Source organism: Heloderma suspectum, chromosome 2, assembly GCF_057233095.1.
Source record: "Heloderma suspectum isolate Gila_16-S chromosome 2, 16-S_ref, whole genome shotgun sequence".
Taxonomy (NCBI): domain Eukaryota; kingdom Metazoa; phylum Chordata; class Lepidosauria; order Squamata; family Helodermatidae; genus Heloderma; species Heloderma suspectum.
The window spans coordinates 84,240,893-84,267,020 of record NC_139459.1 but is presented as its reverse complement, the minus strand read 5'-3'; the positions used below and the strand labels follow the sequence as shown (position 1 = coordinate 84,267,020).

The window sequence follows — 26,128 nt, the reverse complement described above, 5'->3', positions numbered from 1 at the left end:
CAGAAACAGCCTTGGTTACTCTGTATGATGACCTATGTCAGGAGAAAGACAGGGGGAATGTGACCTTGTTGATTCTCCTTGATCTCTCAGCGGCTTTTGATACCATCGACCATGGTATCCTTCTGTGACGATTGTCTGAGCTGGGAGGGGGAGGCACTGCATTGCAGTGGTTTCACTCCTACTTGGATGGTCGGCTCCAGAAGGTGGTAATTGGGGAATATTGCTCGGCCCTGTGGATTCTCCAGTATGGAGTGCCACAGTGGTCAGTTCTGTCCCCCATACTATTTAACATATACATGAAACGGTTGAGCGCGGTCATCCAGAGCTTTGGGGCATGTTGTCATCAGTATGCTGATGATACACAGCTCTATTTCTCCTTTTCATCTTCTTCAGTTGAGGCTATGGACATGCTAAATCGGTGCCTGGCTGCGACAATGGACTGGATGAGGGCTAATAAACTGAAACTCAGTCCAGACAAGGCTGAGATGCTGTTGGTGGGTGGTTCTTCTGACAGGATGGAGGGTGCTAAACCTGTTCTGGATGGGGTTGCACTCCCCCTGAAGGAGCAGGTTCATAGATTGGGGGTTCTCCTTCAGCCATCTTTGTCACTTGAGGCTCAGGTATCCTCAGTGGCATGGAGTGCCTTCTACCAACTTTGGTTGATGGCCCAGCTATGCCCCTATCTGGACAAGGATAACCTGGCTTCAGTTGTCTATACTCTGGTAATCTCCAAGTTGGAGTACTACAATGCACCCTACGTGGGGCTGCCTTTGAAGACAGTTCAGAAACTGCAGCTCGTGCAAAATGAGGCTGCCAGATTGATAACGGGAACCAGAAGGTCTGAACATATAAGACCGACTCTGGCCCACTTGCACTGGCTGCCTGTATGTTTCTGAGCCCGATTCAAGGTGCTGGTTTTAACCTATAAAGCCTTACACAGCTTGGGACCACAATACCTGATGGAGCGCCTCTCCCGACACGAACCTACCCGTATACTACGCTCAACATCTAAGGCCCTCTTCCGGCTGCCTATACTGAGGGAAGCTCAGAAGGCACCGACAAGGGAGAGGGCCTTTTCGGTGGTGGCCCCCAAATGGAATGATCTCCTCGATGAGGCCCACCTGGTGCCAATATTGTTATCTTTTCAGCGCCAGGTTAAGACCTTTCTCTTCTCCCAGGCATTCAGCAGTATATGATAAGTGTTTAATCAATCCTGAATGTCTTATGTGTCCCTGCTTTTTCACGCAAATATTTGCGTAGCCTATCGCATGAAAAAGCAGGGGCGCAAATGGTGTCCACTACACCATTTGCGGCCATAAAGGACTTAGTTTAAGCTAAATGCAGCCATTTACGGCTGCATTTACCTTAATCTAAGACCTTTACAGCTGCAAATGGCATACTGGACGCCATTTGCATCCGCAGTCAATCCCCCTCAGCCAGCGATACGGCAGCGGCGGCCATATCACTGGTGCTTCGGAGCCGGCCTGCAGCTCCGTGGAATCGCCATGGAGCAGAGCTGGCTGGCCAGGATTCCAGGGGGAGGAACGGGTCGCCTCCCCCCCGTGGGCGGATTCCCCCCGAAGCAGCAGGTAGGAGTTTTCTGCCTTGGGAGTTTTCAGCAGTGGGAGTTTTCTGCCTTGTCTGAGGAACTGGGTGTTCCTTTGGCAATGGAGAAGACAGAGGGCCCTTCATCTTGTTTCTGGGAATTGAGTTAGACTCCGTTAACCAACTCCCTAGTGATAAGCTGTTGGCTTCAAAGGGCAGGAACTCTGGTGTGTTGAGACCTAAGAAAGTAACACTGCACACCGTCCAGGAACTGGTCAGGCATCTCAGTTTTGCTTGTAGGGTGATAGTGCCTGGCAGGGCATTCCTCAGGTGCCTGTGTAGCGCTATGCAGGGCTTACGTCTCCCACACCACCATGTCAGAGCGTCTTCTGCCATGAAAGAGGACTTGCTAGTGTGGCTGCATTTTCTCGACGAGTTCAACGGCATTTCCTTTTGGAGGTGGGAGTTATTATTGGAAGCAGAACTGCAGATACACTCTGACACGTCCAGTACTCTTGGCTTTGGAGTTATTTTCAGGGATTGTTGGTGCTCTGAGTGGCGGCCTGAGGATTGGTTAGTATGGGCATTAGTAAGGACTTTACATTTTGGGAATTTTTGCAATATACATGGCCGCACATCTGTGGGCCGAACAACTATCCAATTCTGTGGTGCAGTTTTGGTACAACAACCAGGCCACATCCAGGTCATCAATTCCCTGTCATCCCGCAATCATAAGAATTATGGTTTTGGTCCAGGCGTTCACTTTGCACTGCCTACAGTTTAACATTTTATTCCATGCCCAGCATATCCCTGGCCTGGACAATGCCATTGCTGGTGCTTTGTCGTGTAACCAGGTCCAGTGGTTTTGAGACCTTGCCCCCTGGGCGCAGGAATTCTCAGACACCTGCCAGCCATGCTTTGGGAGATTGGCAGGAGGAGGCAGAGCAGGCCATGCTGCAGTCCATAGCCCCTAGCATGAGAGCTTCTTACACCAAGGCAGGAAGGGAGTTCTTTGTTTTCAGGGCTACTTTTCAGCTGCAGCAATTGTGGCCCATTCCGGTGGATCACTTGCTGCAGTTTTGTGTACACACTAGCAGAGAGGCCTTTTGGCACAGACCATTGGAGGTAGGCTATCAGCACTTCCCTTCTGGTCTAAAATGAAGGGTGTGGACAACAACACAGCTGACTTCAGGGTCTGGCAAGTTCTTCAGGGCTGGTCCAGGGTGTCTCCAGCAACTCCTGACTCAAGGCTTCCCTTGACACTTGATATACTACTGGGACTGAGGGGCCAGTGGCCTTCCATGTGTAACTAGAAGTATGAGGCTGCCCTGTTCCATGCTGCTGCTTTGACAGCATTTTTGGAGCATTCAGGATTTCTGAATTGGTCATTGCAGCCAAGGGTGATCAGTCTGGGAGAGATTTACAGTTCAATGATATTCAATTCTCTCAGCAGGTTATCCACATCTGGCTAAGGAAATCTAAGACCACTCAAACTGGTACAGGGGTTAGGGTGTCACTTTTACCTGCCCCAGGGCAGGAGTTATGCCCGGTTATGGCTTTGGGGGCACTTCTCAATGCATGGGAATTTGCCTGGCCCTTTGTTTTGTCATAGCGACTCTTCCCTCCTGACCAAATATCAGTTCTGGACTGTCACAAGGCTGGCCCTGAAGGGTTTGAGACTGGGAATGTTCCGTTTCTGTACACATTCATTTCACATTGGGGTTGCTTCTACGGCAGCCTCTATAAGATTCACAACAGACAGGGTACAGTCAGTGGGTAGGTGGCACTCCAAGGCTTATCGGGTCTATGTGAGGCCTCTAACAGGGCCTAATTGTTTTTCCTACATTGTTGTTCACATGTTGGCTTCTTGTTCTCCTAGATCACTGGAGCCAGTGTGCGTGCTCATCTGTGGGCATAGCATGGTCTTCTGGGCTGGATGGAGGGCCTCCAGGTCAAGCTGCAGATTTCAACTCAGGCTCAGCCAGTATGTCCACATTCAATGGTTAGGCAGAGGCAGCATGTGTTGGGAGCGTCTCCTGCCCATGTTATTCCAGCAAGGTCTGGTTAGGATCCGCCCAGCAGGTTTTGGTCTTGTGCTGGGGGAGGGGGCGATTTGGGTTTGTTAAAGGGCAAGGCCCTGATTTTACAGGCTTTGAACAATATAAGAGTTATATGGCATTGCTGGCCAGGGATATCCATTATATGGTCCTGCTTATTGCCAAGGTTGGCATGGAGGATTGGGCTTGGCCCTCAAGCCCTGGATAGGGCCCGTAAGAAGGTGAATAGAGAAATAGGTAATTATTTATCCAGGTAGGGCGATGGGATTACAATACATACAGATATTTCCCATGCGCGGAGGGAGCCAGGATGCGGTCCATTTATCCAACTTGGGCAATGATTTGTTTTTGGCTGATCTGCAAAGGGGTGTTCTGGAATTAATTCAGCGCAGCGTGGCTGGGGGACGGCTAAGCAGAGGCTTTTTGTCCTCCTGTGGTGGTTATATGCGGGCACTTCTGGTAGGGTATAAGGCTGCTGAGCATTTGGAGGCACTGTTTCAGGTGACTGGTAAGGCCTGAGGCCTCCATCTCAGGGTTATGCGGCCCAAGTTGGAGGATACGGATTACCTTTGAGGCCAACTCTCTTCACCCACTCAGAGTTTTGCAGCCTGAGGGGGGTGACGGAAAGGCTTCCAATCCCCAAAATTTGGGGCTGTTCTGAGGGTGGCAATCAAGGATACCACTTCACAGGCATCAAATGTCTCACCCAATACAAGGCCAGACTAGTCTGGTGTAGAGAAGTGCCCACTTAGGTTTCCCTTCACAGAGTGAACCAATTTTCAATAAATGTGGTCTGATGTTTTACACCAAATGCTTGTGTCTCGTCACGTTATTTTCCCTCCTCCTTTCACCTGCAATGAACATGTACATGTTTCTACCACCTGAAAACTGGGCAGCTACATGTATTTTTTCATCATGGATACACCACAGGCACCCTGATACAATCACAGCTCCCTAAAATGAATTTCCATAGCATCTATGAAGTAAATCTATTACTATAGTGGTACACAATATCTAAACTGCTACACACTAAATTCTAATTTAGATTCAAAATTAGAGACAATAAGAGTAAGAATAAGAATTTCAAGCTCATATTTTGCTTTAGTGTTGAAAAACAGTAAGATAACAAAATGCTCTAAAAATCTGTAAGAAAGATTTACATACATTAATGTAGCTAGTTGTTTAGAAGTGGGAGGAAGTATACTAATAAAATATAAAGCAGTCTCTTTACATTTTCCCTTCCCTTAATCTGTCAGTTCTAAAAGAATTACCATCCAACAGTTAAGGTTGCTAAGAAAGAAAAGAATGCATGTTAAATCTAACAAATATCTTTATGTGATAAAAAGTTAGTGAAAACATTTTTCACCCACACACCCATTCTGCAACTCTATGGTTCCACTGGTGGTTCTGGAGTACTTTATACTTTAAAAAACAGTGCAACAAAAAGGCTATTATGTATACAACTGTCACATTTAATAGTCTTCTTCCATTTCAAGAGATTACTGGGTCCAGCAACATTCTGTTAAAATTGTTCTATTTCCCCTTAGTCTCTCAGTGGGAATCCTTGAAAACTGAAGAGCCTCTAAGTGCAACCAATGCATATAGAGTAAGTGCACCACAGACCACACAGATGAGAGAGAAAAACAAGAAAGGGTATGTGTGTGAAAGGATTTAAAAAAACAACAGCCCAAAAACAAAAGTGCCTAAACATACATTATTACAGTATTCCATATGTCATTATGAGTTAGATGGTAAACTATGATTTGCTTTTGGTAAAAGAATGAAAGGGTAAACGTCTTAAACTGCCTACGGTGAAGTTTCACAGACAGGTCAATGTAATTAGTTTATGACCATGCCTGCCACTTTTGAAAATGCAAGAGAGGAAGAAAGAGATTAGATCCTCAACCTTTTATCCCCAGTACGTCACATATAATGAAAGAAATGACAAGATAGATAAAACACATAATGTGATATCACCATTCATTCAGATCATATTCCTAAAAAGATACAACCCCCGCCCCCCCAGACCACTTAAAATGATTCAGATTTCAATGTTTGAGGCTGAACAGGAGATCAGACCTTTATGACATTCTATTTAAAATTCTAATCCAGCAATCTTCATTCTACTGAGCTTGCAATGTCTATGAGCAAGACAGATCTGCACTACCTAGCTATCTAATTTGCAGTTATCTTACATGGAAACAGTTTGCAAAGCTCGAAGACAGTAAAGTTGTTTTTCACAGCACTGTACTTTCACAAAACAAGCTCAGCTCATCTCTTGAGCAATTCATCTTAACTGGAAAACACAGCATTCTAGAACCACAATATAGAAGAGGCAGACCAGAACAAAGACAAAAATGAAATCAGTTATCAAAGCAGGAGAGAGAGAGTTCCCATCTAAAAAGGGAGTAGGCAGATTCACTTGTGACTTGCCCTGTTAGACTCCTGGCATATCAATTTACTTGGATGTCTCACTGTCTTCACTTAAAGTTATTTCCAAGTAAAGGAGTTCCTGTCCATTGATTTTAAACAGAGACAGAGGCTCTATGTATTTGGAAGTAAATCTAACTAATTTCAGTGAAAGTTACTTCCAACTAAGTGTGCTTAATATGAAAGTCCTAACTACAGACCACTGAAATCAATGAAGACATAAAGGATAGGAGTGTTGCTGCTTTAAGTAACAGGACTCAGGAAACCAGATCATTCATCATAGAGGAAGGTTTACAAAGAATTCTTATTGGATTAAAATATTTTAACGGAGATTACTTTACCAGTAAGAACACCACAGTACTGACTATGAGAAGTGGGCTTTTCAGTGGCTCTCTCATGTATGGACCTTTTATGTCTGTATACCCGATGTGCATGACCTGTCACAGCCAAAGTGTGATTGAGTGGTTCAATAAATATGAAGTCGTCATTCATCTGCAAAAAGCCCATCTGCAGGAGAAAACAAAAGCAACAGCGGTACGTTATTTAACAAGACTCCATCATGCCATGTACAAAATAAATTTTAAAATACTTTTAATATGAAAATTGCTGCTTTAAGAATTGCTGCAACATCAACTAAGTGCTTATGATGACACCGTAAAGTTTTGCAGGTAGCTCCAGCAGTGCAGACACAGAAAATTCAGGTGCCACACGCTTTTGGGAAAGATGCCATGACAAAATCACAATGCTTGCCATGTAGAGTTTATACTAATGTTTATATGTGTTTGCTGTGTTAAATATAACCCAGGCAATTGGAGTTACTTGTTTAATAGTGAGTGAGTGAAAGACAGGAAGGGCTTGTTTGTGTGAGTGAAGAGACTGAGTTTATAAAAGGCAGGAAGTGACAGCGTGCAATCCTATCCAGATAGGCGGCCGCCTCAGAAGTCGGAGGCGACTGCCTATCCAAAGCAGGGCAGGAGAAGCATGGAGGGGATCCTTCCCTCCGCACTTCTCCTGCCCTGCATTTTTGGCTAGACAGCCAATTGTGGCTGTCTAGCCGCAGGAGGATGGAGTGGGGGAGGAGGCTACTGTACGACACATAGGATGTGTTGTACGGGCATTTCCATCCTCCCTGCCATGGAACACCCCCAGCCACGTCCCTTTTTGGCTGCTCTGCACTCCTCTTGAAACCATGGAGGACGGGCTGCCTCCAAGGTTTCAAGGTTCAGGGCTGCCTCCAAGGGGAGGCTCTGACGTCCGTTCCCAGATAACATGATATCCTATGGCTGTCTAGCCGCTGCCTAGCAGCCATAGGATCGCTCCCTTAGTTAATTAGATAAGGTTTGGAGATAAAGATAGGGCCTTAGGGTTTGATTAAGCTACATCTATACAGTAGAATTGTGAGAATAAGAGAAGGGGTAGAGTAGGCAGAGTAAGACTGAGAAGTGAGTGATCAATCATAAGATATAACATCTATTGCATTAAATAAACTTTAATTTGTTTGTTTTTAAATTATACAATCCCACATTTGTTCATCTTTCTAGGCTACCAGTAGTGTTCATATTTCCTGGGTACTTTTCCTAGTTGAGTAAAGAGAACCAATTAGGCATATTAGGTGTCTCTTTTACCTGGTGAAATTAAGGGCTGAATCTGTGGGACAGTGAGGACAGCTGTCCCAAAATGGAAGCAGATGGACCTGAGAGAGGGTTATGTCACAGATGTCTGTCCTGTTCTCTTAGCCCATTTCCTTCAAACACTAAAGTTAATTTCATTTTCTTTTGACTTAATCTGTGTGGATGGGTGGCTGCATGTCAGTAGCAGATGCAACATGAAACATCTGGAATGTTAAAAGCTTGTGCTGGGAGACCCTAGAGGTCGTTTAAGTATGTACAGCACAAATCTATAGACTTGTTTTACAACACACTGCATTATCATGTATTTAAACACACACACCACTATCGTGTATTTTTTAAAAGATAGGAAAATAGCTAAGTCTGCTTCGAATGTTACTTCTCTCCCTACATGGAAACAATCTCTGCATGGGGAAATTTTATGCTACGAATACAGAGGCTGGGAAGCTAAAATGTGCACATTCAGTTCTGAAACTCATAAAAACATAAGAACAGCTGTGCTGAGCAGGCCTAAGGCACACAGTTGCCAACCAGATGCCTATGAGAAGCCCACAAGCAGGACATGAGTGCAACAGCACCCTCCCGCTCATGTTACCCCAAAACTGGTATTGAGAAGCATACTGACTGTGATGCTGGAGATACTATATAGCCATCATGACTTGCAGCCATTGATAGCCTTATCCTCCTTGAATTAATCTAATCCCCTTTCAAAGCCTTCCAAGTTGGCAGCCATCACTACATCTTGTAGTACTGAATTTCATAGTTTAACTGTGTGAAGGAGTACTTCCTTTTATCTGTTCTGATAAGTATACTGGTGGCAGAAAAATATTGGTGCCACACTACATATTATTATATGTACATAGCCTTCTTACATAGAAATGATCTCCATGTACGAGGCAAAAGAAAAGGACATTTGATATGAAAAGGTGGATTGAACATCCAACTGACAAAATGGATTCAGACTCTTTGTTGTTTTCCCCAATAAATGTTTTAAGGTGCCACAGGACTCTTTGTTTTTGCTGCAACACATTAACATAGCCAGTCCTCTGGAATTTGCAATTTTCATTTGTAATTCAGTTTAAATAATGAAAGGACTTTTCAGGCAAACTATTCTCAAAGTACTATTTATACAAGGTTAGGATGTGATGTAGTTTAGATACCACATTAGATTACACAACTTGCAGTTATTTCCAAGACAAAAGACACATTGGTAAAACACTATTTTATATACTGACCTGAAGTTTTAACAGAAGAAATATATTTCTATAAACATCGATCGATGATTTTGATAAGAACACAAAAAGAATCCTGCTGAATCACACCAAAGGCCTCTCTAATCCAGGGGTAGGCAATGTGGCACCTGTGGGCACCAATGCTCCCCAGGACACCTTTTTTTGGTGCTCACCAATGTGCCCTACCCCTTCCACTTTAAAACACACACACACACACCATTTTCTCACCAGCAGAGATTACTTCAAAGCAAAGTGAGGGCCTTCAGCAGTTGCCATCTTCATTTCCCATGAACATAGCCTCTAGTCATCTTTGTGACTAGCCATGCCTCTCATGGCAGATATTTTGTGGTGGTGCCCAGGGCAGTTTCTCAAATTGCTGAATGTGGTCATGTGCCCAAAATGTTTGCCTAACTCTGGTCTTATCTGGTATCTTGCTACCAACAGTGGCCAGCCAGATGTCCCCAGAGGCCCACAAATTGGATGTGGAGGCCACAACCCTTTCCTATAATTACCCCCCCCCTCCAGCAACACCTGATATTCAGAGATACACTGCCTCTGGACATGAAGGCATTATTTAGCCATAATATCTAATCGCCCTCTAAATCCACCTAGCCATATCTTGTGACAGGAAATCCCATAAATTTTGCTACCAGGCCAGGGTTGATTTTGTTATTGGTGTATAAAGTCCCAAACAATTAGAGACCAGGGTATCTGATAGTGCACCTTGTCCCGTATCAGCCTGCCCAGTCATTGAGGTCATCGGATGAGGCATTCATGGTAGATCCTCATGGATCTGAGGTCCATTTAGAGTCCAGTCAGAGTAGAGCTTTCAGTGTATTGGCTCCCTCTGTGAATTCATGGTAGCTGATGTCTTTGTTTTTTATTTAAACAATTTTAAATTGATTTTAATTTGATTTTAGTATATTTACATTCTTTTGTATTTTGATTCCCTTTTTTGTTACTATTCGCCACTTAGGAATCTTGTTTTTTAGATATAAAGTGGTTATAAATTTTGTAATTAATTAATTATATGTGTATTTCTTTTGTCTGCCCTAAACCTACTACTAATCTTATTTACTGGGTGACCCCAAGTACAAGTTTAATGAAAGAGGTTGAAAAAGTTCTAAGTATTTTCTCCATGCTATGCATAATTTCATAAATCTCTAGCACATCCCCCATCATTGTTCTCTAAATAATTTAAAAAACCCAGATGCTTTAGCCTTTTCTCATAAGGAAAGTTCTCCAACCCACTGGCCTTTTTCATTGTTTTTTTCTGCACGTTTTCCACATTTCTTTCTCTGCCTGGTAGAGCACTGGATAGTAATTTGCATCTGTAAGATTCAGGTTCAGATCCCAGCTCACCCATGAAGCTCCCTGGGTGGCCTTGGACTTACCACTGTATCTCAGCCTAAACTACCTCATGGAGTCTTTGGAGGATAAATGAAGTAATTGTAAACAACAGAATGCTTTAAAAATGATAACAACAAAGATAAAAGGAACTACTCATTTTTTATAAGGAGAATGTCGCCTTTTTTTGCATGACTCTCATTAATGGACCAAGAGAAATAACTCTAATTGCCTTAAGTAAGCACTGCATCTAACAATATATCAATGAAGATAAGAAACAGGTTTGTTTTAAAGTGATTCCTCATGAGTAGCAACAGTCAATGCCATTAAATATATGAAGAGAGCAACCCACTTGTTGCCCACCACATGTTACATAATCACATTTTTATTTATTTATTTATTTATTTGGATATTTATAAATTGCTCTTCATCAAACAATTTTGGGGGGGTGAACAATAAGTATAACAAAAAATGGTTGTACAACCACAACATGAAATAAAAAATTATAATACAAACTTAAAACAATGATAGTACAATCAGCAAAAAACAAACAAGACGGACTGACCAGGTTAAAATGGTACCTGGACAAGTTCATGCAACCACTTCCATATTGGATCCTTGCCCCTCTTGGCTTATAAAAACTGGCAGGGAGGGAACAGCCAGCTGGACCAGGGATGTGATTAATGCCTCCTTGCAAGAGGGAGTGATCCTGGGCCACCTGAAAGAGGCGGCAGTGAGACCATTCCTAAAGAAACCCTTCCTGGACCCAGAAAATCTTAATAACCTTAAGCCAGTGGCAAACATTTCTTTCCTGGGCAAGATCCTTGAGAGGGTGGTTGCCAACCAGCTCCAGACTCTCTCGGATGATATAGATTATCTGGATACATTTTAGTCAGGGTTCAGGCTGGGTTTTGACATGGAAACAGCCTTGCTCGCCCTGTATGATGACTTATGTTGGAAGAGAAACAGGGAGAGTGTGACCTTGTTGATTCCCCTTGATCTCTTAGAGGTTTTTGATACCACCGAACATAGTAACCTCTTGGGATGACTGTCTGAGCTGGGAATGGGAGGCACTGCATTGCAGTGGTTTCACTCCTACTTGAGTGGTTGGCTCCAGAAGGTGGTGCTTGGGGAATATTGCTCAGCCCCATGGATTCTCCAGTATGGGTTTCCACGGGGGTCATTTTTGTCCCCCATGTTATTTACATCTACATGAAACCGTTGAGTGTGGTCATCCGGAGTTTGGAGTACATTGTCATCAGCATGCTGATGACACACAGCTATATTTCTCCTTTTCACCTCTCATCAGGTGAGGCTATGGATGTTCTAGATTGGTGCCTAGCTGTAAAAATGAACTGGATGAGGGTTAATAAACTGAAGCACAATCCAGATGAGACTGATACGCTATTACTGGGTGGTTCTTCTGACTGGATGGAGGGTGCTCAATCTGTTTTTGATGGGGTTGCACTCTCCCTGAAGGAGCAGGTTTATAGCTTAGGGGTACCTTCTACCAACTTCAGTAAGTGGCCCAGGTACGCCCCTATCTGGACAGGGATAACCTGGCTTCAGTTGTCTATGCTCTGGTAACCTCCAGATTATATTACTGCAATGTGCTCTACATGGGACTGCCTTTGAAGATGGTTCAGAAGCTGCATCTTATACGAAACGTGGCTACAAGATTGATAACAGGGACAAGAAGGTCTGAATACATAACACCAATTCTGACCTACTTGTACTGCCTGACTGTATGTTTCCAAGCCTGATTTAAGGTGCTGGTTTTGACCCATAAAGCCTTACATGGCACCGCACCACACTGCAATACCTCGTGGAGTGCCTCTCCTGGCATGAACCTACCCATACCCTACAATCATTATCTAAGGCCCTCCTCCAGGTGCCTCCTCTGAGGGAGGCTCAGAAGGTGGCAACAATGGCCCTCCAATTATAGAACAATCTCCCCAGCAAGGCCTGCCTGGTGCTAATGTAGTTATCTTTTTAGTGCAAGGTTAAGACCCTCCTCTACTCTCAGTCATGTGGCAGCATACAATAAGGTTTTTAATTCGGGTTCTAGATTTCTTATTGTTAATTGTTAAAATTGGGGTGTGTGTGTGTGTGTGTGTGTGTGTGCGCATGCTGTCTGTTTATTTGTTTTTATGTAAACTGTTTTTATATTAAGTACAATATTGTATCTTTAAGGTTTTTAATCTTTGTAAACCACCCAGAGAGCTTTGGCTATTGGGTGGTATAGAAATTAAATGAAAATGCCCAGGCAAACACAAGTTTCAACCTGGTGCTGAAATGATTGCAAGGTTGACACCAGTTACACGTCCATGGGCAGGGTGTTCCACAAATGTTGCGTCACAACACAGAAAACTTAGGAACGGGCATGCTCATATAGCACCAAGGAGACAGCTTTCACCAGAAGTGTACAGATGCTGGAGTCAATCATGCCTGGAATTTATAATCCTGAGTTGAACTTCATTTCCATCCGAGCCCAGATATACAGCAGGTAGTTTGGGTAGTTACTCCGGGGCAGTGCTGAAGAAAACACACTCTGTACATGCTGAGTCACTTTTTCTTTATCATTATTTTCCATGTGTCTTATTCGTTCTTACACTTGGTAATCTGAATGAGATCTGGGATTAAGACCCAGTGAGCCCTGGTACAAAATAAATTAAGACCTATTCGAAAAACTTTAGGCAGGAAACCTACACACACTACATGACTTGCCACAGTGCTTCTTCCCTTATGCCTGAAAAATCTTCTCGCACCACCCCTTCTATTAGTATGGGCAGACAAACACATTATTATCTTCAGAGTTCAAACAAGAGATCACCATCAAAAAACTTACTTCCGTTATATAAAGACATGATTTTAGATTTTTAAAATTTAATAATTGTGTATCTTGCCTTTTAGGAAAAAAAACTTTCTTACAAGGCAGCTTTCAATAATATACAACTTCAACAAATTAGGGCACAATCCTATCTGGATAGTCACCAGCCTCCGAAATTGGGAGTGCTGGGCTGCTGGAGCATAGAGAGCATCCTCTCCTCTGTGCTTTGGCCACCCTGCATTTTTGCACCTTCTAGGTGCAGCTTCGGGGAGGGGGTGGGGAAGGGGCCTGGAGACCTGATATTAAGTTGTATAAAGCCGCTCCTCCCGCCCCCAGGACTGTCCCCTTTCCCTCATCTCCATGCTCCATTTCTGAGTGTGGAGACATAGCTGGCACAGAGAACACCACACTGGCTACAAGGGGAAAGGAGGGAGTGCAGTTTCTGGGAACCAAGGTCAGAGCCCTGGCTCTGACCTCAGTTCCCAAAAACCAAACAATCCTATGGCCCTCTAGACAGTGTCTAGTGGCCATAGGATTGCTCCCCTATTAATAATATAAAAAAAGTTATGGTTAAAATGAAAAACACAATCACAGTAGTGTTAAGCAGCAACAGCCAATGGTAACATTAAAACAGCATGCAGCCCAGTGTAAACCGTGATCACAAAATAAACTAGCACCACAGGAACAGCAGCTCAATTAAATCCTCCAAATTATGAAAAAGCAGCAATAAACAATTACATGAAGCCTGTCAAATCCCTACTACAACAGAGTTCTACAAATTTGGGACCACCACTGAAAAAGCCCTCTCCTTGGGCCTTCCAACCGAATTGCTTTCACAGGTGGGCATAGAAGCCAGGCCTCAAAAGTGGATCTCAACATTCAGGCAGGCTGATATGAGCAAAGGTGGTCCTTTAAATAACCCATTCCCACACCTTTTAGGGCTTTGAAGATGAATACCTGAAAACACACTTGACAACCAGTATAACTGGTACAATGTAGCTATCACATGTTCCAACTGCCTGACATCCACCAGTACTCAGGTTGCTACACTTTGCACACTTGTAGTTTCCAAACAGTCTTTAAAGGCTGCCCCACATAAAGCATATGACAGTAGTCAAGCCTGGATGTCATTAGTGCACAGATAACTGAGGCAAGGCCCATCATCTGCAGTTAGCATACCAGCCTAAGCTAGACAAAAGCACTCCTGGCCATCACAACCCATGAACGCCAAATCCAGGAGACCTCCTAAACTTGGTCCTTCAGAGAACTTGGTCCTTCTGAGGGACTGCAACCCTGTCTAAGACTGGTTGCAAGCTTCTATTTGGAGTATTTGGGTTTTCCACCAACATTACCTATGTCTTGTCTAGATTAAGCCTCAGCTCCTTTACCTTCATCCATGTCAAAACTTCCTCCAGACACTAGTTCTATTCATCAGCCTCCCCGGGATAAGTAGATGGAAAAGAGAGGTAGAATTGATTGTCATCCACATATTGATCCCCCAGCAGTTTCCCATATAAGTTAAAAAGCAGGGGGTACAAAATATAACCCTAAGGCATCCCATAAACCAACAGCTATGGAATGGAACAGAAGTCCCCCTGGGACTGATTCTCCAAGAAAGCCCAAAATCATGCCTCCTAAGCCCAACTGAGACAAGTGGTCTAGAAGTACCATGGTTGGTGGAATCAAAAGTCACTGAGAGGTCCAGGAGAACCAAGAGGGCTGAGCTCCCCCAATCCATTCCCCAGCACAAATAATCCACCAGGGCAACGAAGGCTGTTTCCACCCCTAAATGGGGCCTGAAACCAGATTGGAATTGATTGATTCAGTCAGAATCATAGCTGTGGCATAGAGCTCTGCAGGGGTTGTATTTCCCAGATGCTCTTTGTAAAAAAATAATAACTTCAGTAAAGCATCACGGAACATTTGCAACCCATGTTTTGCGTCCAACTGTGCCTTTCTGTCTCCACCCACAGTGCTGATAGTAATACAGCCCTTTATGTTTCACTAGATAATTCCAAACAGAACACCGGCAAGACAAACAGCATGAATAAAACTAAACATACCCATGACACAGTCAAGATTCAGCCAACTACGTTTAGATAAATAATAGAGTCAATCATGCTGTTCTATACTCATCAGCTGTCATCAGCTTTCTTCATTTCAGAAGACTGAAGAAATGATACACAAATGGTAGCCAGTAATCTCTGTCTTTGATTAACTGTACTTCCTAATATACTTGCTATGCTGGATCTGTGCAACATCTTTTTAAAGGTTCTCTGTCTATCTACTGATGACTTTTCTACATTCATTGGATAAAGAAAATGTCTTGCCTCTTTTTTTTTTAATCTATGTTAATCCATCCCTCCTGAAAAACCATTGTGGGATTTTTCAGCTAGTTATACAATACAAGTCCTATTTAGGCGTGAATAAAAGTGGTGAAACTCACCATGTGAGCAGGAATGGGGCTGGGCTGGTATAGAAGATGGCTCAATGTGCTGCCGGAGAATTAGTAACATTCTAAATCATAGTCTCATTCATAGTTCTTCAGTTAATGATGTTCTTATTTTTAAAGGATATTTTACCATATGATGTTGTTAGGTACTGATGGAATATTGAAAAAGTTTGGTTTAAAATGTAATCAGAAAAGCTGATTTTCATTTTTCTTTTTTTTTTTCTTCCTAAGTATTCTCAGAAAAAATGCTTACTTGCTGTGGCATAAAACTTCCTGAAGTTTTAATCTATAATTTTTATAATGTACACCAAGTACAGGCATGGTTTTAGAAAGAAATAATATTTTGAATAAGTGTTCAAAATTCTTATTCTGTCTACATTTTAAAAATTTATACTACAGTTATGATTAAAATATAAATTTAATTTCCTTCTTAATAAAACAGAAAAGTTATAAAATACAAAATTTTATGTACATTGTGGATTTTGGTCTATTAAAATTACTTAAGAACAGGAAAATAAGATTTAGCTCTGTGTATTATTTTACGTTCCTTATATGCTGTTAGATGTTAACACTGCCAAAAATGAAAGATGGGAGTCTTTTGGTTTTCTTCTTTGAAGTCCATATAGTATATCAAGGCTCAATTGCTAGCATTCCACAGCCAGAGAGTTGTAGGACCTTTGTCTGTCTAAACATGCATAGGATTGTGCCCTAACAATACAATCCTATACATGTCTACTCAGAAGTAAATCCTATTCGACACTACTGCTAACACAAACCACACTGCGCTAACGTAGCACCCTCTACTGCAATGCCAATAGCATTTGCTGGTGCAACAGGTTTTCCGGGGAAATCCGTTGCGCTAGCAAACCCTATTGGTGTTGTGCTAGTGCAACATAATTTACATTAGCAGTAGTGTTGAATAGGATACAGCTACTGAATAGGATTCAGTGGTTATTGCTCTTAGGTAAATGGATATAGGCTTGCAACCAAAAAGGTTCCTGCTTCCCCCGCCCCCTGCATCATGAAATACCACGTGAAGGAACCATCTGAAATCAAAGTATAATTGCATCTTACCTACTTATTGACAAAAAGTCCAAACAATTTTAAAAATAGGGTTCTAGCTAGTAGAGCATTCTGTTTGGACAGTGGCTAATCAGGAAAAACACACACATCCAAACAAATTATTTAATGGCTGGGATCTAGAAAGAGTCCCCCACGCAAGCACACAATGGAGAAAAAGTAGAGTTTGGTTTTTCCCTTCGCTGGCTGTTAATAAAATACCACTTTTTTGGGGGGGTGTTAATCTGGTACTAAAAGGGTTAACAAAGAATAAAGAGGACTGATTTGATCTGGGAGAGGCCTACAAGAAGAGCTCCTGGTAGACCCCAGATTTGTAACCAGCTTTATATTCCAGACTCTTGACCCCTGGGCGAGAAGACCATGAAGTTTGATTCTATGCTAAATGATGTTATTTCACTAACTGAGACTCTAACTGAGCGTTTGCAGGACTGTCTTTGAAGAAGAGGGGGAAAATGCAGCTGTCTTTACAAGCGGCTTCACAGAGCTTGCTCAAGGCCACGACATGCTGGCAGAGTGTCTAAGTGAGATGAACAGCAAAACTGAGCATGCTCAGATGCCTACTGAGAGGAGGAAAAGTACTGTTTTGGCATCTCGTGGTGTACACCTGCTGATAAGAGAATGTCCTTACTCGATGCTAGTTGGGCGGGGAAGTGTAGCCCTGAGCATGAGCGACAACTAGGAGGAGGAGTTTGGGTGGATATGACCAAATGGCCAAAGATGACTGGGAGTTCAAAGAGGATATACCAAAGCAAAATGCGTCAATCAAGATAACATGCCCAGATGGCAGACTTTGAGTCATTTCAGACACGTTCCCCAGACACATGAATTTGTGGGCGATAGATGAGACACCTTGCTTCTGATTGGTGAGCAAATGCTCTAACCACATGCACCCCATTTTTATTGGAGACTGCTCGTCTCATTGCTCCTTGGGCCCCACCTTTGACCAGAGCAGGGGTATGGAATGGGCGCTCCGGGGTGGTGCTTTTGTTCCTGTTGCTCTGGTTCCTACAGCTGCTGCTGCTCCACTTAACCCTTTCTGCCATGCCACCAGACCCAAGGATTTGGGTAACTATGGACCTCTTTAGACTCTTAGGCTTTGGAACTTAGGCTATTTTCTGTAAAAGGAACTTAGAATTATTTCTGAGTTTAGGACTTAGAGTGTTTCCTGCGCTTGAGACTTGGAGGTTATCTCTGAGGAGGAGATTTGGAATCCCATCTTCAGAGGTGGCAAATGGAATTATTTCCAGGTCTTGGGTTTTCTGTTCACTCTAACTCCTACTCCTATTCTTCATATGCCTGGAGGAACTTAGTAATGCTTTAACTTTTGTATGCAAGTAAGAAGCATGAGGAGGTAATGAGAGGGTTAACACTTAGTTTAGGTTGTTTTGGTTTAGCTTTGAACCGCAAGTAGTAAACAGGAGTAAGTTGGAAAGAGGAGTCATAACAATGTTAGAAGTTCAAGCCATTATCTTATTGGCCAAGTTCAATGTACCAGCTTTGGCAATTGCAGTTCTTTTGTTTTATCTTTTATTTTTGTTGCATTCTCTTTCCCTGTAATTGTAGAGAAGTTTCTAACGCTCGTATAACCACCATGCCACTTTCTTTATTTTGTATTTTTCCTAAAATAAAGCCTTGAATAGATTTCAATCTATGCTTTTGTCTGTAGTGATGTTTGTCCGTTGGGATTAGCTTGGTTACCCACTGGGGTGCTTCGGACCCATTTGGTGCAGGTTCTGAGGTTAAACAGGACCGAATTTACACTGGTGCATTGGCCGGGAAACCAAGCTATTCCCACGGTATTTCCAAGAACAGAGCTGGCAGAACCAGGCAAAGCCAAGCCAATCTAAAGACATAGTTGTTGAATATTTACTGTGTCTAGAGATTGACCCCAGGATTGTCTCCATGATGCCAGGTTTATTGAAAAAAGCTGTTTCATGCTAAGAAAAAACCATGCTGGGTTGGATGCTGTTTTACTCTATTATTATTGTGTTTTTCATTGTGTTTTTAATATATTTGTTTTATTATTGTTCGAATCAAGGTTTATTTAAATTTTTTATCGTTCCCATGATTGTAAGCAGCCTTGAGTGCTATTTTCTTGGTAGAAAGATGGGGTACAAAACAAATAAATAAATACCTTCAGAAGAGATACACCACTGAAACTACTTGAGTACTATAGTCATGGACCCAGTGTGGGATATAGGTTTTGGGGAGGGTCTTGAGCAAGACACCTTCAATGGGCCCTCCTCTCTCAGTCTGCCTAGTCCCACAGCACCATGGTCATCAGCTGCTGCTGCTACTCCTCCTCCTCATTTGCTTGCATGCCAGACAGAGGGCCAGTGAGAAAGCAGCAGTGCCAGTTGCTTCTATTCCTTCTTTCCACTGCTGTTTGCTTGCTTGCTTCCTTGCTTGTGTACACCCCCCTGGCCAGAGAGAAAGGTGGGTAAACAAGCAGGCTGCAATGGTAAAGAAGAGAAGTTTGAGAGGACTCTTGTCAGTGGGACCCCTAATAACGTGTGGGCCCTGAGCAAGTGCCTGACCATGCTGACCCTTCACATCAGCTGACCCTTCACACCTATGACTAGGATTGTAATTTGATGCCCTGAAAGTTTTCAAGCCCTATTTATATTATGGATACTGTGGGCAGTATCCAATTGGAGCCTTCCACGCATGGCCAGCCTGCTAGTTCCAGTCCGCACGTGGCCAGCCTCACTTACCCCAGTCCACATGTGGCCCCTACCACTTGTGTGATGCAATATAGCACTTCCAGGGGCAAGCCCCAAAATGAGCACAAACACTCATTTCTGGAAGGGGGGAGGTCACTAGAACACTGCTTGTTTCAGGGCTTGACCACATTTCTGCTCATTTCAGAGCTTGCCCCCGGAAGCGCTACATCACGCCGTGCAAGCAGTAGGGGGAAGCTTGCGGACCAGGGCTGGCCATAAACCGCCCCAATTGGATACTGCCCTCTGTCCTACTATAGACTTTGGAGGGGGACAGCTAAAAATGTAAACCAACTCCTTGCTTTGTTGTACCTATATGCTGTGTTTATTCTTTCCACAGATACACCTTTTAAATCAGTCATTCTTTTAAGAAGGCTTAACTTTAATTTAATATATGTTAAGGCTGGTTTACAGAAAATGTTATTCTTTTCACAGGACTATTTCTCCAACAGTTTATTTTTAAGTAGGCTCAATTGTATACTTTCTTGCCAGTAATTACTCAGGGGTGCCATTTAAATTTTGCTATAACAAAATCTTGTTGAGAAACTGGAAGAAACCCAGCATATAAAATCCCAAAGCTCACCTTGAACCCATGTAAGTCCCTGATAAGTTATGCACCCAAAAAGTCTAACACATTTAACCCATATATCACATTGAGATAATAATTACTACTGCATCCTATCTAGCATTCCAAAATACTAGAGGCTATACAGAAATAATTCCATATGATGCAAGCCAAACTTCATAGTTAATAACTTGGCTTTGCCTTGAAAAATAACATTCAGAAACAATTATTACCCCACATATAGCATTCCAGCCTGCAGAATGCATGACAGATTTATATACTGCTTTTCTTTTTTTACTCCTGAGACGTGCACCTGGGTGTGTTCCAGTCTGAGGTAACTTAAGTCAATGTAATGATAACACAGGATCCACTTAGGAAGGATTTGCAAGGTACAATTACCATGAGTGCTATTTTCAACATACTGTTAATCAGGATATGCATTCTCTCTATGTAAGAATATGCATAGTACATAGTCCAAGGTCCCACAGTGGAGCAGCTGACCCCATAGGAAACCTAAAAGAAGCTTGTGACACCTTAAAAACTAATGGATTTATTATGGCAGAAGCTTTCATAGATTACAACCTACTTAGTCAGAAATGGGTTCTAGACCACAAAAGCTCTAGACTACAGTGAATCTGTCAAGGGTGCCACAAAACTCCCTATTCTTTTAATTATAACAATTATAACAATCTAGCACAGCTACTCATCTGGAGGAAGAAACCTTGTCAATTGGTGACAAGTTGGAAAAATTCCTGCTGGACGGTCCTCCTGCAGCATCATACATATGTGCAAAATCTAACAATTGTAAAATATACAATTTTTCTAGAGCACATCTGAATATGCTATGTTCAGCATTTCTCAAGGGTCGTTTTAAGAGAATCCCATTGCAAAATTATGCATGCCCATCAGGAGGTGGCAATATTGAAATAGTGGATCATGTATTGCTATTCTGTTTGTTTTATAGAGATTTGTGGAAATAGTTAATTACTCCACTATTATTACCTCTCCCAGGGTGTTGTTCTTCTTTGTGTCTTTTCTCTGGGAAATCTGGTGACAGTAAAGTCTGCAAAGGTTTTAGTAGCTGCTATTACGATACAATTGTCTATGGTGTTCTGAGTCTTAATTTATTATAATTTTAAATTTGGAAATGTTATCTGTTTAAATTGCCTGCTTATATTTTATAACAATCCCAGATATGCAGATGATACCACTTTGATGGCTGAAAGCGAGGAGGAGCTGAGGAACCTCATGACGAAGGTGAAAGAAGAAAGTGCAAAGCTGGGTTGCAGTTAAACCTCAAAAAAACCAAGATTATGGCAACCAGCTTGAGTGATAACTGGCAAATAGAGGGAGAAAATGTGGAGGCAGTGACAGACTTTGTCTTTCTAGGCGCAAAGATTACTGCAGATGCTGACGGCAGCCAGGAAATCAGAAGACGTTTACTTCTTGGGAGGACAGCAATGACAAATCTTGATAAAATAGTGAAGAGCAGAGACATCACACTGACAACAAAGGTCCGCATAGTTAAAGGAATGGTATTCCCCGTAATAACCTATGGCTGCGAGAGCTGGACCATAAGGAAGGCTGAGCGAAGGAAGATAGATGCTTTTGAACTGTGGTGCTGGAGGAAAATTCTGAGAGTGCCTTGGACTGCAAGAAGATCAAACCAGTCCATACTCCAGGAAATAAAGCCAGACTTTTCACTTGAGGGAATGATATTAAAGGCAAAACTGAAGTACTTTGGCCACATCATGAGAAGACAGGATACCCTGGAGAAGATGCTGATGCTAGGGAAAGTGGAAGGCAAAAGAAAGAGGGGCCGACCAAGGGCAAGATGAATGGATGATATTCTGGAGGTGACAGACTTGACCTTGGGGGAGCTGGGGGTGGCAACGGCCAACAGGAAGCTCTGGCGTGGGCTGGTCCATGAAGTCACGAACAGTCAGAAGCGACTGACCGAATAAACAACAACAACACACACACACACCTATATATCTATATCTATATCTCAACTGCAGTAGCTGGTGACTGATACAAATACATATCTGTCTATATGAATGAAACACGCAATTATGCAATAGACATGGAAGACAGATAATCCAACTGATCTTGACCAGATGGGAAGACCAAAGTGCAGGGTGTGACGGGAGCCTTCTCCCACCCACCCTATATCTGCAGGAAAAAAGCATTAAGAGATCCTAATTAAACAAACGATATTTTGCTTACTTTTAACTTCCTTATTGCCGAAATAACCTCTTCATGCATGGAGGGCACAATCCTATCGGGATAGGTGGCCACCTCCGAACTCGGAGGAGACCACCTATCCAATGCAGGGCATGAGAAGTGCGGAGGGGATCGTCCCCTCCGCACTTCAGCCATCTTACATTTACGGCTAGACAGCTAATTTTGGCTGTGTAGCTGTGGAACCTCAGAGCATGGGAGGCGGCAGCCAGACAACACATAGGATATGTTGTACTGGCATTTCCGACTGCCCCACCCCACCCCAGAGAACGCCCTGTTTTCTCCACTCTGTACTGCTCTTATGAGCGCAGGGCCATTCTGCACTGCCTAAGAGGTGGCGCGGGAGGGGGTGGAGGTCAGCTCTCAGGGAACCGACTGGGCTCCGAGATTGGTTCCTGGGAACCGACCTATCCTCTGGCCATCTAGCCACTGACTAGCAGCCATAGAATTGCACCCTAAGAAAATAATAATTATCAGTATGCTCTGGTAATAAATTCTACATAGCAGTGAAGTGGATAAAGTAATATATTGTTTGGATGTTTTATTCTGTTGTTCTCAATGTCTTTCGAACACCCCGTCAATGAACAAAGAGAAAGTAATTAAGACACATACACACCCAATGTTGATGGCTGGAGGAGCTTAGGATGCTGCTCTGGTGCCTCACTGCCAGCCTCCACCAGCAGAGAGGAGCACTGCCAGTAGCTATGTGGATTTTCTGGGGGGGCGGAAATTGATGCAAATTAGGTGCATTTGGATCAGAGACTTTTCTGATGCCCTAAAGAGTGATCAAATTTAGCATGTTTATTTTACTTGTATTTAGTAAACTTTTTTTTAAGTACCCCATATTTATTATTTATTTATTACATTTATATCCCACCTTTTTTCTTCCTTAAGGAACCCAAGCTGATGTACATACTCCCCCTCTTCCTCCTCCATTTTATCCTCACAACAACAACCCTGTGAGGTAGGTTGGGCTGAGTCTGTGACTGGCCCAAAGTCACCCAGTGAGCTTCCATGGCTGAGTGGGGACTAGAACCTGGATCTGCCAACTCCAGTCCAACACTCTAGCCACTTTACCACACTGTCTCATGTTAATGTTTGTCCCAATACACCACAATTATTTGACCTGAAATGTTTGAGAGAGAAAAATTAAAGCACCCTTAATGTGATTTAAATTTTATATTATGTAGACTTTTTAATTGGAATACTTGTAAAAAATTAAAGACAATACAATGTACTTCCCTTACATTGTTTAAATATAAGAGAGAGAGAAAACAAGGGTACTGAAAACTGTTGACACACTAATAAATTCTAGCAGCCCCCAAAACCGCATGATATGCTGACAACCACTCATCAGATTTCAACTCTCTTCCACTGAGGTTGCTGGGGCACCTCCAGATTCACTGTCAATTCTATTAGTTCTATTTCACACTAAGACATATATGTATTTCAGCGACATACATGTATTCTCTCACATACTTGCTGGGGATAATCACCTGAAAATATTAATTACACCTTTGGAACTTTCAAGCTTGCCTAATACTATATTTGCAATTGGCATCTATTCGTGGTTACTAATACACTTATGAAATGGGAAAATTTCCACAGAAAAATGAAGCAATGGAAAAATTTCCAGTTTGGAGCATTTTCCACCCCTCCAGTAGGGGGGTCTCACATTGCACATAGGCACATGGTAAGCTACTGCAGGCAGTTCTCCCACCACTGGCAGCTAGCAGAAAGTCCCAAAACAGGGCATTCCATGGGCAAGGAGAAGGTGGCTTTGGATCCACTGGGTCCAAAGTTGCTCTTCTCCCCCAGGACGTGCCCAATTTGGATCTCTTTGCTACGCCAATTTGGAGCTGGCACAGAAAACAAAATGGCCAAAAAACTGTTGCCTCATTTCCACCTTGGCCAGTATGAGCCAGCAGGGCTTGGCATGCAGCAGTGGATCCATCACTCCATTCCTCCCCAGCCCCACTTTGGATTGCTCTATAAGGCTGCAAACCTACATACACTAACCTGGGAGTAAGCCTCATTAAACTTCTGAATAGACATGAATAAGGCTGCACTGTAAAAGGCAAAATTCAAGATGGGATCTATAAATGTACATGTGCAGGACACAGTAACAAAGGTTTTCGCTTATGAATTCCATAAATATTTTTATTTAATTGAAATGATATGCATAAAATGGAACATAAAGTAATTATTTTAGTTAGGGCTTCCTATGTATGTAATAAATCTTTTCTTTTTCTAGATGCAGAGCTCTTAAGACTCAAGGGAGTCCCTAGCAGGAACAAACATAGCCTCTTACTTTGAGTTCAATGGAAAAACTGCATCAGTTTCCTCTTCCTATGGGGTCTGTTCTCAAGAGAACTGAGATCACAGAGGTTTTTCAGTGGAATTGGTTGAAGCCATTTGTAATAAACTGATCTCATACAATATTACCAAGAAACTTACAAGTACATAAAATTCTATTTTCAACTTGCCTTCCAATAACTTAATTATAAGTCAACCTTTTAAAAGTCTGGAGCCATGTTTTGTGAAAGCCCCTTCTCATTTAGCTCCTTCTAAATAAATGCCCCCAAAGTACACAAATTATATTTACTGCATACCTTAAGTAGAAGTATTAATATAAAGTTTTCAAGAACACGGGAGAATAAAGTAACATTTCTATAGGAAATTAGTATTTGAATGAGTGAGTATAGTAACCATGTGTCAGTCTGCTTTTTAGTTTAGAATTATTATTGGGGTAGAGGGAATATTGTTAAAAAAAGTACTTTGTCTCCCCAATATTGTAAGCAAGTACATAGTCACCCCCACTTCTGCCACTGTTGTCCTTGCCAGTGAAACAGAATACTAGCTTCCTGTCAGAAGGACTCAGGCCCATAGTGGTTCTTGAGCAGGCAAACTGATGGATGTCAAGTGGAGATTCAACTTGTGCACCAGATTGCATACAAATTTTCATGCAAACTTTGTAACAAATAAAAACATTTGAGACAAACTGAACATAAGAATGGAAAAGTGACAAACTGAGATACCAAAATTGACACATTTCTACATCCCTACACAGACACTTGAACTGGTTTGCATATAACACTATGCCAAAATTCCTGGCTGAATAAGCCTATACACAAGCAGCATGCGCCCAGCTTTGCATGAGCAAGCTAACAAACCAGGATTCAGCACTTCACTATAGATTCCCATGGTGTGCCAGGACCTATGGTTAAGTGCTTGTAAACAAGGCAGGATTCATAAGCCAATTTCAAACACTAATTTAAAGCTGGCTTCCAATCTTGCCTTGTTTCCAAGCACTTAACCTTACTTCTGGGTTTGCACATAATGGGAAGCTATGGTTAACGGCTGGATCCTGCTTGTTTTGCTGCTCACGAAAAGGGAAGAGTAAAGTGGCAGGAAAGAGGCTGCATGTGGTACATGGCACTTACGCATAACCTGGCTTATTAAGCAAGGATTTTTGGTTTAGCATTATGTTTTGGCTTACATGGTCAGTGATTTTAAATACCATTGATCATTGTTCTTTATGGATCCTCTGGCTTGGCTGAGTTTAGGGGACATGGTATTACGGTGACTCCATTGCTACCTGGCTAGTTGGTTTTACTTACTAATCTGAACAAAATGAAGCTTAATTCAGACAAGATGGAAGTATTCTAAGTGGGGAAATCTGCTGATCTGGCTAGAGGGGTTGAACTGGTATTGGATGTGCTTCCACGTCCCCTGTAGCATCAAGTCTGAAGATTGGGAGTCGTTCTGGACTCTTCACTGATTGTGGAAGCACAGGTTGCCAGGAATGCCTTTCATCAACTTCAATTGATATATCAGCTGCAACTCTGTCTAGAGAAGGCAGGCCTAAACTCAGTTATGCATGCCCTAGTAACATCTAGGCTAGATTACTGTAATGTGCTTTATGTGGCATTGGCTTTTAAAATGATTCAGAAACTTCCGTTGATACAGAATGCATCTTCTTGCATCCTTGTTGGATCTAG

At 42.6% G+C, this 26,128-nt stretch overlaps 1 protein-coding gene across 1 annotated transcript in view; it reads right to left on the bottom strand.

Annotated features, from left to right (window-relative positions):
* Positions 1–26,128, bottom strand: part of ADAMTS19 (ADAM metallopeptidase with thrombospondin type 1 motif 19) — a 171,080-nt gene that overhangs the window by 127,157 nt on the left and 17,795 nt on the right. The window contains exon 3 of the mRNA XM_084834003.1: positions 6,374–6,539. Within this exon, the coding sequence (XP_084690129.1) occupies positions 6,374–6,539 (166 nt within the window). The remainder of the gene's footprint in view (positions 1–6,373; positions 6,540–26,128) is intronic.